Raw genomic sequence first — 15,096 nt, 5'->3', positions numbered from 1 at the left:
CATCAGCCGCGTTTATTAGTACTGTCGAAATTATGACAACAATAAATCGTAATGTTCATAAGGTAGTTTCACCCCAATTATATACAAAGGCTAGAATCAACATTTGGCGCAGGACGACCATCACGGTAGCGAAGAGGTGCTTTTAGCTCGGTAAAACGACACAGCATTAATCCGCATTAATCGTTTAATTAGGTCTAATTGTGTTTAAGATTTAGTTTGAAAGTGCTGGGTAAGGAATTTCTTCGGAATCAACTATGAAAATACGTTACAAAGCAAAAGGTAGATTATTAATTCGATTTTATCGGTCTCTTTGGAAAAATCCTTCAGATTCCCCCTGTGCAGTTCGGCGTACTATTACTAATGTCTGTTGTTCTGTATTTTTTTTAAGTGGCTCTACAGACTTAATACCACACTATTACACGCAACAGAGAACTTATATTAAAAAACTCACATGTCTCTCTAGGGTTGGCCTCATTAGTTTAAAATACTGTAATCATATGTACATAGATTCTTGTTAATTCATAAGCAGTGACCCTGAACTTTTGAACGTTAAGCCGAATCCGTCGAGAGTATGTAAAATAAAGAGCTGAGTGCAGTTAAGTCAGCTAAAAATTACCACACATATTTTATTCCCTAACGTTTGTGAAGTTTACCACAATCAGGTGACTTTATTATTTCAAAGATAATTTTCAGCTTACTAAGAATGGAATACAGTACATTATATCACTATATAAAATCTGACGCTTTCAATGTTTTTTAAGATATTTATAGGGAATTCAGTTTAAACAATGGTGAATTGTTTTTTATAAGCTGGTCGAGGTGTATATATATACAGCACGTTGCACATTACCTTAAATGGGAGAGATGAATTTTTGTATAGTTAAACGTATGTGTTTTGCCACAGTAAAACATACCATGCATGTACAGTCTATCCTGTGACCTGTTACCGAATTGGCGTTTGAAAGAGGATTGTTGTGCATAGAGTTGATATGCGATTACTTTTCTTTTAATCGCTTGAATCTAAATTTCATAATCATGCATATTTAGGTCTAGCAATACCAATACATTTCTACAAAATGTATCTGTTTATTGTGGCCAAAGCTGGATCCAGGTAAGGCGTACTTATGGTCCCAAAGGTCTGAAACAACATATTTGTTGTAATTTATTAAAAAAACATAGGCCTATTACACATGGCCGGCTTTCGCTACAGAATAATCAGTAGTCTAGGAACTACCTGTGTTGCAGATAAAAATGAAATAATGATCACTTTTCTTGGTAAGGGGGTCCCTGAAAAGGTAGATCTGGTTGTGATTGTGGTAGGTGAAGTTGTCAATGGCTGGTTGATGTTTATGTGACTTTACATCTGGGATTGATGCAACTAGAGGAGGTGGGACCAAGACATTTGATTGGTTGGTTCCACCAACTCTACAGTCTGATTGGTTATCTCTCGGAACCAATCATTATTCATTCTGCCTTTAGATCATTTTTGTGTAAGTAAAACTCCCATGACCTCTTTTTTCTCTAAACAGCTATCTTTGAGTTGTTCTTTTTTTCATAGGTTTCTCCACTTTTAAGGATTTTTACCCATTATTGTGCTCAACCTTCCAAAAATTCCTTTGCCTTCTCGTGGTCAAAGAGGAGACCCGGATTCTCAGTGGCCGGGCCTAACCTTCCCGCTTTCGCTCATATTTTCAGTTTCTGAGTGAGCTCCAGTGTCCTGAGAGTGACACGTTGGCAAGATGTTGCGCAGCTCATTCTTATCTCGATTGTTCAAACAATAACAGAGGTGAAAAGCTAAAAAAAAAAATGCTAAAATAGTATTCTTATTTGCTTAGACTTTGTACGGCTGTGCCTGTGAGAGAGGCATCTGAGCGAGAGAGAGAGGGCATCCACATTTCATGTGCAGAAGATGAATGCAGGCATACAACTGCAGGTAGGGGGTAAAAACAATGACTTTGCTTGAATATTTGCATGTGTATGTGGAGACACGGTGTAGCAAAAAAAAATAGTGTTTGTGGAGCTGTGGGTCTACGCTTTCACGCACAAGTATGCCAAAGTCTGTGAAGAAGAGATATAATTGAGGAAATGGAAAAGAGACCTCCTTATTGGCACCTTATTGGTGCCAGAATTTAGAAAAGCCCATTTGTCAAAGCTGCTAAATGACCCTGGTCAGCACCTTTGTACCTGAACTGTGTGCAGAAGTTTACAGGCTCATCAGAATGTTTATTTTTCATTTATGTTTGAAGACCTCTTATTGCTAAATGGTGAAATAATGATACGTGAAGTAGTATTTTGGCAGGGTGAAAATCTAACTTGGGCCAAATTGATTAAGAACGTAAAAGGAAAACGATATATAACATTTATAAAAACATCCACGTGAAACCATAATCATGGCAGCCGCACGCTTCATAATCTCAGAATAATTTGGACTGTGCATTCTTCGGCATTTTTCTGTGACCTGTATTTTGTGTGAGCCGTGAGAGAGTTAGGCCGAATGTGTGTACATATATATTGTCCATTGATGTCACAGAGCAACGAACATTAAGCTGGTTTATTAGCTGTGCTAAAGAGCTGGATAGATCTGTCTCTTGGAGATTGCTGTTGTTGTTCTGCAGATCCTGGGTTCAAGTTTTTTTTTGTCAGTTCTGTAGTTTTAAGTGCAGTGCGCGGTTCGGTGTCTGTGACTGGAAGGTCGCTGGGTTCAAATCCCATAACAGAGTAATTTCATCAATTAGTCCCTGAGCGAGGTCTATAAATCCCACTGCTCCAGGGACTGACTGACTTTGCTTATGTATATATACGGCTTTGGAGAGTATCTGCTACATACCTTAATGTTATAGCATTTTTAATCTAACTTTGTATGTTCTAGTATCTTATGCTATGCTGCTTCTCTGATGAACATAGACAGAGCCAATGCAATTTTAACTGGGCTTTAAAACGAAAATGTTCCAACCCTTGAAAATTGGTATTCTATTGTGAATAATCTCTGAGAAGAGTATTCTGAGAAGATCCGACCCCAAAATGTCCAGTTGGTGGTAAGTTATTCTCCTAAAATTGGATCTTGTTCTTGCATGAGTAATACATATATCTGGATGGAAGTTGAATCTATGGATATATATGATTTGCGGGCAGTGTGTGGTTCAGCGGATTGGGACTGCATTCTTTTTGATCAAAAGGTTGCCGAAATCCTGTAGCTGGCCGAGTGATTTCCTCATTGAGCCCTTGAGCAAGGCCATTAACCCCAATTACTCAAGGGATACTGTCTGACCCTCTTTCCTAATCCTCACATTGTTTTAGATAAAAAGCATTTGCTAAATAAATTAATGTACTATTATGATCTGAATAAAATACCCCATGCTTATCCGTTAACATGGTGTCGTGGTCTACCATACAGTTAACATGGACATTTAATAACTGTTTAACTATGTATGATACAAATTAACTGAAACATAACTGCAAAAAAGCATTGCAGCTACTACTTAGGGGTTGCAAAACATATTGCAGAAAGTCTCTAATAAGCCTCCCAGACAGTAGGTGGCAGCAACACGATTCAACTCCGTCAAGTTTGCTACACATCCGGAATCATTAGAACAAAATGGCTGCGCGCATGTCACCTTCGGCATTAGCGGCAGTTAGATTTTTGTTTAAACAAAATGTGTTGTCGCAGACTAAAGTGTGCTACACAGTTCATGTTAACATCAGAAGAGGTGAGCTTTCTCCGAGTCATAAATGAACACGTTTACATTATTTTACTTAAGACTATAAAACGATATCACTAATACATGGATAGATAACCTTATTCAAGCGTTAACGATGACAGCTTGTCATTATGGTCTGCCCGGCGGTATACGTATTATCACTTGCTTATTAGAACTTGTTTATGTTATGTTTGTAATTAAAATATGCTGTTTCCCTAGGCTACATAGTACAAGTGGCAAGTGTACCCGCGCACACAGATGACACCCTTAAATACAGGCAAACCAGTGATTTCAGCGGACCATTGCAACATTATATGAGTCTCGTTCGGGATGGGACTCTCAGGGAGGACCAGCAGCAAAAAGCAGTGCTTGAACGGCTTGATCAAATGCACAGCGTGCTGAAAACGTACAGCAACAGCCCTACGTCATTTCTGTCAAAGGTGGGGACAGGTGTCGCACAAGGCTGGGCTGTCAGGAGCCCGACAGGTCGACAGTTTACAAATGATCTTCCCTGGATGTCCACGTGGCATGCATCTGCGCTTAAACGCTGCAAAACTAAATACATTACCTGATATTTTTATGCTGGTCAACACTAATTCTCATGATACTCGTTTTTAAGTCATTAATTTCACAATTTAGAAATTATGCCTCTTTTAAAATTTCCAAACTCCAGAGTTTTATTCCATTATGATGAGCTACCGGTTTAATGGATGTCCCCTTACAGCACAAAGTAAAATACAGAATTATTCGACATAATAATATAACTATTTACTGATGGAAAACACATTTTTCAAAATTTTCATCTATACAAAATCAGATTCCTATTTTCTGACACTTTTCAGTAGGTCCGTTTTATTTGTCATTGAATTTAGGCATTGAATTTATTTACTGATTTCAGGTCTTTAGTGAAGTTTAAAACGTGACTTTTTAAAACAAGTGCTGTCTTCTGACTTTATTATTTGCAGTTTTTCTCAAAGCCCAAACCCCCAAAAGGCTTCTACATCTACGGTGATGTTGGTAAGATAAAATGATCCCGAGTCAGTTTTTAATCATTTGCCGTATACATGATTAACTAGCCTGAAATCACGGCTCGCCTGTAATTTAGCAAAAACGAGGTTTTAAAATGACATTGACCCTTTCTTTTTCCAGGTACTGGGAAAACTATGGTTATGGACATGTTCTTCTTGCATGCAGAGAGTGAAAAGAAACAGCGGGTTCATTTTCATGGGTTCATGCTGGATGTACACAAAAGTAAGTGTGTTAAATCCCTTTATAGGGGTAGTACAGCTGAGGGTTCTGCACGGTTCGCCAGTGCAGTAATTAATGAAAATGATTTAAATGTTGGTCATTATTAATTGGGATTGCTGGTTGACACACCTTGATATCCTTAACTATTAGTAAAGCTTTTTAATGATGGAACTAAACATGTTATGAAAGAAGCTACATGTAAAATGAACTCGATTGGAAATGAGATTAATTGAATTCCAGTGTTCTCTTTGTTATCCGACGGCTGCAGGGATACATCGACTAAAGCAAAGCTTGCCGAAGAGGAAGGCAGGCAAAATGGCCAAATCCTACGACCCAATCGCACCCATTGCCATGGAAATCAGTGAAGAAACCAGCCTCTTGTGCTTTGATGAGTTTCAGGTGAGGACGGCACACCAATAGCACCTGCAGTGAGTTACATTTGGGGCCCTTCACATCATCGAACAGCTTAATTTTGAAAATGGCCTGTCAGGAATTATGTACTATAGCTCAGTCAGAAAGTCTCCTATATTCATGTACCTACTCAGGTACATTGGCAGGATCTAAAGTCTGTTGCGAAACCACCAGTTCAGATCTTTGCATGCATTAAAAGGCAACTGAAACTCAAATTACTCAATAATAGCTTGTAACATGTTTGTGTGAGCTAACCAATAAGGCTACTTTAGTGACCTTGAACCACCAATTACAGCAAGGGTAGGCAATCCTAATTCTGGAGTGCCAGTATCTGCCAGGTTTTCTATCCTACCTAATTTGTTTCTATATGTCTGAGATAAGGTGTGGTTCATCAGAGACCAGGTAGGATGGAAAACGTGCTGGATACCGGCACTCTTGGGTCAGGGATGCCTACCCCTCAATTAGAGTAAATCTTGTGTAATCTATGAAGTAATCTGGAAATGTTGTATGTTTATAATATACATTATTTAGAGTCTCCTAATAGTTGCTCAGCTCACAGTATTAGTGTCTAATTCTAATTATACAAAATATCTAAAACCCCTAGCGCCAGTCAACAAATTTTACCACCCCCCCCAGTCAGCAATATATGAACGATATTACCGTAATACCCCATCCCTCCCAAATGCCCCTCATCTGCCTCCATACAATCAATATCCCTAAGGCTGGATGTCTGGGTTATGACTGAATGGAGATTAACATGATATATGTGTGACAGGTGACAGACATTGCAGATGCCATGATTTTGAAACAACTTTTTGAGAACCTGTTCATGAACGGGGTGGTTGTGGTGGCCACATCTAACCGTCCTCCAGAAGGTTAGTCCCATTTTCCACAAAATCAGCCTGACCTTTTTCAGTTTTCTGCAGATCTTCTGTTCTTTCTAATAATATTCTGGGCTCTGAATTGAATTAATTTCCCTTCTGGAATCATAGTTGTTTATCTTGTATTCCTTAAGTGTATTTTCTCCTTTAGTGCGGCATGCATCGCTTGCCTCTTGTTAATGCTTGATGGACTTCAGCTGTTTTTATTTGTTTTGAACTTTCTTGGCCCTAAGGTTAATGGTTTCCCTCATATAAGCTAGTCTCACAAATGATTGTGGAAGATTTATGGTTCATGTAATAACTTGGTTACCAGTATAATATTCAATGAATAACAAAAGTAAGACAACCAATCCGAGCTTAACCAGCAATCTCAGAGTTAGCTGTTATTCTATGCTGAAACTATCACTATACAGTTATAGACCAAACATGGTGTTGAATAAAAGGAATGCCTTGGGATCTGAAATCCAAATACATTTCTCAGCACCTATATTATTCACCTATGGCCTAGAGCAGCGTTTTCCAAAACCGGTCCTCAGGGACCCACAGACAGTCCATGTTTCTGCTCTCTCCCAGCTCCCTGCCTGACAGTCCATGTTTCTGCTCCCTCCCAGCTCCCTGCCTGACAGTCCATGTTTCTGCTCCCTCCCAGCTCCCTGCCTGACAGTCCATGTTTCTGCTCCCTCCCAGCTCCCTGCCTGACAGTCCATGTTTCTGCTCCCTCCCAGCTCCCTGCCTGACAGTCCATGTTTCTGCTCCCTCCCAGCTCCCTGCCTGACAGTCCATGTTTCTGCTCCCTCCCAGCTCCCTGCCTGACAGTCCATGTTTCTGCTTCCTCCCAGCTCCCTGCCTGACAGTCCATGTTTCTGCTCCCTCCCAGCTCCCTGCCTGACAGTCCATGTTTCTGCTCCCTCCCAGCTCCCTGCCTGACAGTCCATGTTTCTGCTTCCTCCCAGCTCCCTGCCTGACAGTCCATGTTTCTGCTCCTTCCCTGCTCCCGGTAGCAAAATTGCGGACCGTCTGCGGGTCCCCAAGGACCGGACTGGGAAACACTTGCCTATAACCAAAAGCTAAAATCTTAATGTGTGTGTGTTCTTTTCAGACCTGTATAAAAATGGCCTACAGAGGGTTAATTTTGTGCCTTTCATCGCTGTGTTGAAGGTAAAGAAATTCTTTTGTTAAAGAAAATTTGTTTTTTATTCTTGTGTCAAATGGCACAGATATATCTCTCCTAACTGTTGCTATTAAGGCTTTTGTATTTGCAACAGCACAGAACTTGTTGGGTGTCAGACCTGATTTAAGAAAAACTCACACACACATTACCCTTATGCCCGCATATATAAATATGACATATTTACAGCAACTAGCTAAAATAAAACCACTCTGTCGTAAAATAAGCTTTTTCATTATTGCGTTGTGTGCCTGGTTTCGGATGTGTAACTCCTCTTAAGGGAGATGGAAGATAAAAGTATTTTTAGTGTAAATGAAGGAGTGCAGATTGTGGAAGATTTGTCATCACTGAACTGTCTCTTTCAGGAACATTGCCACACGCTGCGCTTGGACTCCGGGATTGACTACCGGAAAAGCAATCAGCCAGCTGCTGGAAAATTATTCTACCTGTAAGGGAAACAAATCATGGAAAAATGCATCTTTTTGTGCTATGAAAGAGACTGGATTTAAACTACCTGAGTTTTGCCTCTTAGTGTATCAGAACCACTTAACAGTGTTAATAATGCATGACTTTTAAATGATCACTTTATACAATGTATCAAATCCTTTCACTAATGGTTCAGAATTTCTTCTCAGTAGCTTTGCGTTCTGCAGCACTATTCTCTGTACTGTTATACTCTGTGGCACTATACTCTGTACAACTATACTTGTCTGATTGCACCTACTTTTCTTTTACTGCAAACATTCCCATTTTGTTTTCCCCGGAAGACCAAATTCTATCAACAATAAAAAGCCAAGGGCCGCTGCCCCTGTTTAAGTCCCACTGTGTCACACTATTTACCATGAATTCCCGGTTAGAAAGTACTTCAGAAGTTGCTCGAATTATTTCTAAATGGGTTCTCGGAAATGTATGACAACACCCCCCCATCCCTGAAGGACTAATAAATTAAGGTGAGTTGCTGTTTTTCACAGTGCCAGCGAAGCTGACGTGGAGGCAATGGTGGACAGGCTGTTTGACGAGCTGGCACAGAAGCAGAACGACAGTGAGTAAATCAGTCTGTCTTCAGAGGCAGTGGCAGAAAGAAATATTTTCCTACACTTAATCCGTCTTTGCTAGGCCTGTACTGAGAAAATATTCGCCACAAAGTATAACCTCCATGTGAATTATTACAACATTTACGACCTTTAGAGTGTGTGCATGTTTTTTTAAATGTATTTTTTATTTGTTACGGGTTTCCGTGTTTGATAATTACTGTCCTTTCTCGCGCTCTGGTTTCCATAGTTACTCGACCGCGAACGCTGAACATCCAGGGCAGGAAGTTGAGGCTGGGCAAAGCCTGCGGGACCATTGCAGACTGCACCTTTGAGGAGCTCTGCGACAGGGTGAGTTGAGGGGTCACCTGCTGGGGTGACACGTGTCACTGTGCGCCTAAGCTGCAGCGTGCAGGGCGAAATAGCATAAATGGAAATCAATAATGTTGTTTAGTCATATAAGATGAAAGGAAAGAAAGGCAACTAAAATCATATCTGGGTTCCTGAGTAGTTAAATCTTGGGTTTTTGATATTTCTTGACTAAGGATGCCTTAAATCTCTCTCATAAATAAGAACCACAGACCCAGAAAGAGGAACCCAGTTGAATATTTTTATCTCTGGGAATGGTGTTGGTGTGAGACGTTAGATAATTAGACTACAATGATAAATGCTGAACACTGTATTGTGAGGTATAGAAGGGACCAGGGTAATATGCTAATTATTTGGTGGGTAAAAACACTCATATGTCAGTAGCAACAATGCATTTGATCTGTTTTGACGATATGTTTCTGCCGACACACTGCAACTGCGACCAGCTAGAAGCTAATGGACCTGATGGTGAACATCCGAGAGTTAATTAACGGCTAATTATTTTAAATCGGTATCGTTAATCATAATATTATTTTGAATATCTTTTTATATTAAGTGACCAAAGTAAATCAGGTATATCTGGTAGATGAAACTCACCTAATCAACCACTTAATGGATAATGCTGCTGTTTGGCATGATTGGATAGTTGAGGAATTGAATGTAAAGCTGATAATCTTGATAATCTTTGGCTGTTAGATATGCTGCCTTTTGTTTTCTGTAATGTAATGAAACGGAACAAAGTACAACACAGTGTTTTTGTGAATAACATGAGAACAAGAAGTTGATGTGAAGTTGATCTTCATATGTGCTTCTGCAATAATTCATATGAACCGCCTTTGTTAACATTTGCATTGTATTTTATATCCTGCCCTTTATGTAGCTTCATTTTATGCTTTAATATTTGGTGATTCAGAACATCTTTTCTTAAAATGAATACTATACTTGCTGATTCGGGTGGTGAATACAGTACAGTGCAAAAGCCGTAGGCAGCCAGCGGAAATGTTTAAGGCTATTTATCTGGGTACTAAGTCTATATTTACTTAGAACAAATAACAATATAAAACCAGAACATATGAAAATTAAGAGTAACACAACAAAAACTGACAAGAAAATCTTCTGTTCTCCAAAAAGTCAGTGATATCTAGTTGGACGGCTAGATGAACGCCGCTTCAGCTCACAAACCTCTCCTCAGGGGCACCTCAGCCATTCCATGTATTCATTACATTTCACAACCAGCTTACTTAATTAATTAACTAAGTTAGTGTTAAAAAGTCAGTGAGGTATTGATTAGCGAGAGAAAGTGTGCTTGTGGTCGAGTCAAAAAATACACGGGTGTATTTGATAGTCACAAATACTGGGGCGACTTTAAGAGAGATTTTGAAATGGCTGAGACATCATAACACCAACATAAAGATCATTTATACATAATTTCCTTTGACTGGCTAAGACTTTTGCACAGTACTGTAAGTATGTTCCCATAGCCAATACATGATCCATAATTAATCCCAAAAGTTAAACCAACTGTGTAGGTCTGCTGGATCCAAGGTAGATGTCACTGATAAATTCAGTAGGCTTACTTTCTGGCTTATAATTTCAGTGTGATGAGGTCCCTGCTTAGTGTCCAGTTACATTTCTGGACTTTGTTTTGACTGGTTAGCATGGCGGTTGAGGTTATCCCTTAGCGAAAAAAGAAAAAGGTGTTCTGTTCTTCTGCAGCCGTTGGGTGCTATTGACTATCTGGAGATATCCAGGTTGTTTGACACAGTCTTCATACGCCACATTCCCCTCCTGACGTTGCACAAGAAGACCCAAGCTAGACGCTTCATAACCCTCATCGACACCCTCTACGAGCATAAGGTGCGTGTCAGGCAGACGCTGGTCTTCCATTCCTCTGTGAAGCCTGTTGGGTAGGTTTCGGACACACACGTAAGAGAGTTATGTCATCAGTGTCCGGGCACTCGCAGGTGCGGGTGGTGATTCTGGCAGAGACGCCCCTGGAGAGCATATTTGTTCACGACCAGCACAATCATGACGACGAGCATCACAGGATTCTCATGGATGATCTGGGATTGACTAGGGTAAGAGCTTACAGCTCAGCAGAAAAACACAAAAGCAGATTCATACAGAAAGACCAGAGCTGATACTCTCCTAAAATCTTTACAGTGTCGCTACGTGATTAACGTACTGCTCAGTCTTGAATTCCCTTATATTTTGACCTGTACTAGATATCATTAGATAACAACAACACTCTAAAACTAAAACTATTCGCACACTTGTAAATGGCTTATTGGAAGGATACCATGTTGACACTATATTGTCTATATTGCCTTGCTTTTGCCATCAGAATGGCATCAGTACACCCAATAGGTGCCTCTTTTATTTATTTTGAGAGTCTACTCGAAGGCTTTCGTTTTTCACTTCCCTGTCCTGTATCACAATATTAAATTTGCTCATCCATTACAAAAACTGCGTCTGATTGGCTGTTCTCTTCTGATTGGCATGTCAACCAGGATGCCGCCAAAGACCTGGCCATCTTCAGCGGGGAAGAGGAGGTCTTTGCTTTCCAGAGGACCGTGTCACGTCTCACGGAGATGCAGACGGAGAAATACTGGAGCGAAGGAGAGAGGAAGACCACGTAGCGAATGGCTTAAATCTCAACAAGTGTCTTCAAGTAAAACGATTCAGTGGGACAAAGCGTTCAGTCTGCGCGCAATATACACAAACTGGTCCATAATCGGACCTTTACTTGACATGAATTTTACTTGACCGCTGCACTTTGACCTATATGCACACATGTACGGATGATTGTATTACATTTTAAAAGCTGCCGTTGATCAGTTTTTGACCATATTGTATATGGGGACGATACCTGATATGTATTTGATTATGTTAAATGATTATTAACTTTTCATGGTGGCTGGGAAGAGGTTTGTTGTTCTCCTTAAGGAGGGGAACATTTGCAATGATTTGAAATGTTATTGGAAGGACGGTATGGAGGATATATTTAGGTAGCTATTGACTCTCACCTCCAGCTTTGGAGGTTTAGTATACTTGTCCCCTGATCTGAGCATATGGACGTGCATGTTCTCCCAGTGTTGCATGGCTTTTCGTGGGATTTCATCCTGCAGTCCAATGTTGTGACTGATAGTTTTGTAGTGCAGTATATAGTGAATGAAATTTATAGGTGGGAATTCTAACAGCACTACATAATGGCCAATTCACTATATAGGGGACTATATGGTGGGTGAGTGGGAATTTCGAACACAGCCTAAACTGTGGCCATACTGTGTGTGTGTGTGTGTGTGTGTGAGTGGGTATACCTATCCTTATGGGGACACAATGTCCCCATAACGTGATAAATATTTTTTTCCCTTATGGGGACCAGGGAAACTATTCTCTGCTATGAAAAAACTAAAAATGCAAAAACTCTTGTATTTTGCTTGGTTACTTATGGTTATGCCCTGTCTCGTGCCCATTGCTTCCGGGATAGGCTCCGGACCCCCCGTGACCCAGTAGGATAAGCGGTTTGGAAAATGGATGGATGGATACTTATGGTTATGGTCAGGGCTGAGTGGGGGTTAAGGTTGTCATAGTTAGCGTTAGCATTTTTCCCATAGAAGTGAATGAGCGGTCCCCATAAGGAGAGGTATACCCTACATACAGTGTGTGCGTCTGCGTCTGTGTGTGTGCGTATGCCCTTGCAGCGAACTGTCATGCTGGCCAAAGTGATCTCCTGCATTTTGCCCTGTGTTGTCCAGGACCGACTTCAGCCTCTCTACAGTCCTGCATTGAGCAAGCGGTTAGAAGTTTGGTGGATGTTATTGTTGGTCTTACTATTTATTTATTTATCATTATTTTTTTTAATTCCCAGCTCCCTGTTTGCTCTTATCTGCCCAGATGCCTCCAGCATAGACTGTAGGTCCCCCTGATGGATGTCCAGGCTGATGCAATCTTTACACACTGCTTTACACGTTCCATGCAGGTGAACGGGTTGGTAATTTCTGTAAAATGGGAGCCTGTTGACACTGTACTGGTGCTAATACAGAAGGCAGTGCTTCTTCCCTGTACTGCAGAAAGGTGCTAATTGGTTCCGCCATAGAGAAATCTCAAGTATCACTGAGCTCACTTGGTGTTCTGCAGTCGCGGAACTGCAGATTAATCGCAAAGCAGTCATTCTTGCAACGGGTTAATATGGTAGTTAAACCTTATCAAATAAGTCCCCAGGAGACACTGCACTTATTCAGAAAAGCAGATGCATTATAAACTCTGTTTAGGTTTATTTAGAAAGCACCCGTTCTCATCGCAACTAAATGCCTACCAACAATGAAGTAAAAAACTACTGGTCCTGTATTGATTAAATACTCCACCATGTGTCATATTATTTTATGTATTGTGTATTTTGATTATCACGTTTTACTCTGATGTGTCATAAGATTTTCCAGAGGTTTTTATATATTTGAATCTGGTTATTTCCAAAATGCAGCTGAAATACAGCGGCTTTTATAATTTGGCTCATGCATTAAAATCAGTTTTAAGAATCGTACATGTCAACGGATCTGTTGATTTGTGTTAAGATGAACCTCAATCTTACGTAACCTCATAACCTCATAGAAACTTGAGGTTTCTAATTTTCTAATTTATAGCCACCCAGTCTGAAAGTCTGTTCCAGCCAACAAAGCAGCGTGCAGCTGTAAGTTATGCTTTGTAATGTGAATCTAAACCTAACTTTGACCCCAGAGCTTTTTCGCGTTCACTGCGGATACAAAGTTTACTATGCTTCTGCATTATTACTTCTCAGTGGAATGGACTCTGGAATGAGGCTTTTGCTCAACTGGGATTTCTCAGCGTGGCTTGGTCAGGTGTTTGTGAAAGTTAGTCAGTGGGTTGTCAAGGCGATGCTCGTCATGGGACATTTCAGGGAAGTGAGATCAGTTTTAGGGTTTCAGAGATGTTGATATAATAATTGAGATGGACCCCATGACTTGTGAGCAGGACAAGAGGTTACAGAAAATGCATGGATGGATGGATGGAACTGAGATGGGGTAAAGTCCACCTCTCGCTGAAGCCATGGATGCGCTGATTAAATCCATTCTTTGTCTTTACTGAACTAATTGTAGTAGACATCATTATAAAGTAAAGATAATGTTTCCCTGTGGAGTGATTTGCATATGTCACGTACAGCTACAGAAATTGGACTGTGGTCTGCAGAAATGAAAGCTGGCGGTTTTGACGGAAGTATGTGGCAGATATTTCTGTTGATGAAGATTCGCTCTACTTAGATATATGTGTCAACAGAGGTGAAATGCAGTTTAAAGCCTTTTAGATATAAGCCAGTACAAAGTGGTCCTTTAAGAAGAGATTTCTTATAACATGAACCAAATATTTCCTACAATGACTTTGGTGTGGCATATGGGCGTTGCTGCCATTAAATATTAGTTTAATATTTAAACCCCCCCCCCCCCCCCACATTCAAAATGCTTCTAACGCCCCTGGTGTCGCATATACTGTATATCATGATATATAAGCAATACTGAGTATTATTTTTTCAGCTTATTTTTTTCCAATATGAAATGGAAGCAGATGTATACTTGGAATTATTTAATGTACAGATAATGTATCGATTCAGTATCTCGTCAGAATTATACATATTCTTTGTGTATTTAAAGTATTGTTATATAACATATGTATAATCACTGTTGTTCAAAACCATGGCAACAATAATAATAAAAAAAGTCATTCAAAAAAAGCTTGCATGACAGAATAACTCTGACAAGCAGACCCACAGCTCCGAACAAATAGTGTTCTGATTAACCTAGAACTAATTTATTAAAAGCAGATAATGAAAAACCTCATTCTTGAGACCAAGTGAAAAATAACATTATTTTCATCATTGCAGTGTGTTCCTTTCAACAATGTATACACCGCACATACAGAGGTCAGTCATTCCTGGAGGTTCAGATTCCTAATCAGTTACTCATTTCAGAAGTTATTTTCACGTTCCTCTTGATAGGCTAGTATCAGAGTACCTCAAAAACGGGGTTGTGTGCATCTATGAGCGATTTTGCACCTTATTTTATATGTACCCATGAATAAAATATTTTAAAGGCACCAATATTGCTCAGAAACCTTAAATTGTTATACCTGTAGAATTCGAATTGGTAATATTGTATATTAACGGAATGAACGCTCACAGAATGTATAGTTGTTTTTTAGTAACGACTAATTAATATTTCTATTCACAAAGGCCAGGCATGCAACAATGTTTTGCATTGTTCACCGTAAAAGGAAAT

General features: G+C 39.9%; 1 protein-coding gene across 1 annotated transcript; it reads left to right on the top strand.

The window, feature by feature from the left end:
• The first annotated feature begins 1,838 nt into the window (after positions 1-1,838).
• On the top strand, positions 1,839-13,346 carry afg1la (AFG1 like ATPase a). Its single transcript, XM_048975205.1, has 13 exons — positions 1,839-1,933; positions 3,918-4,138; positions 4,664-4,715; positions 4,848-4,949; positions 5,215-5,345; positions 6,133-6,232; positions 7,338-7,396; positions 7,772-7,854; positions 8,378-8,448; positions 8,688-8,788; positions 10,523-10,663; positions 10,771-10,884; positions 11,317-13,346. Exons 2-13 carry the CDS (start codon positions 4,013-4,015, stop codon positions 11,443-11,445), a joined length of 1,209 nt encoding a protein of 402 aa, XP_048831162.1. The 5' UTR covers positions 1,839-1,933; positions 3,918-4,012; the 3' UTR covers positions 11,446-13,346.
• Positions 13,347-15,096: the final 1,750 nt, after the last annotated feature.

Source organism: Brienomyrus brachyistius, chromosome 14 (genome assembly GCF_023856365.1).
Source record: "Brienomyrus brachyistius isolate T26 chromosome 14, BBRACH_0.4, whole genome shotgun sequence".
In the NCBI taxonomy this organism is placed as follows: Eukaryota; Metazoa; Chordata; class Actinopteri; order Osteoglossiformes; family Mormyridae; genus Brienomyrus; species Brienomyrus brachyistius.
The sequence above is the reverse complement of the archived record's forward strand: the minus strand, read 5'-3'. Positions and strand labels throughout refer to the sequence as shown.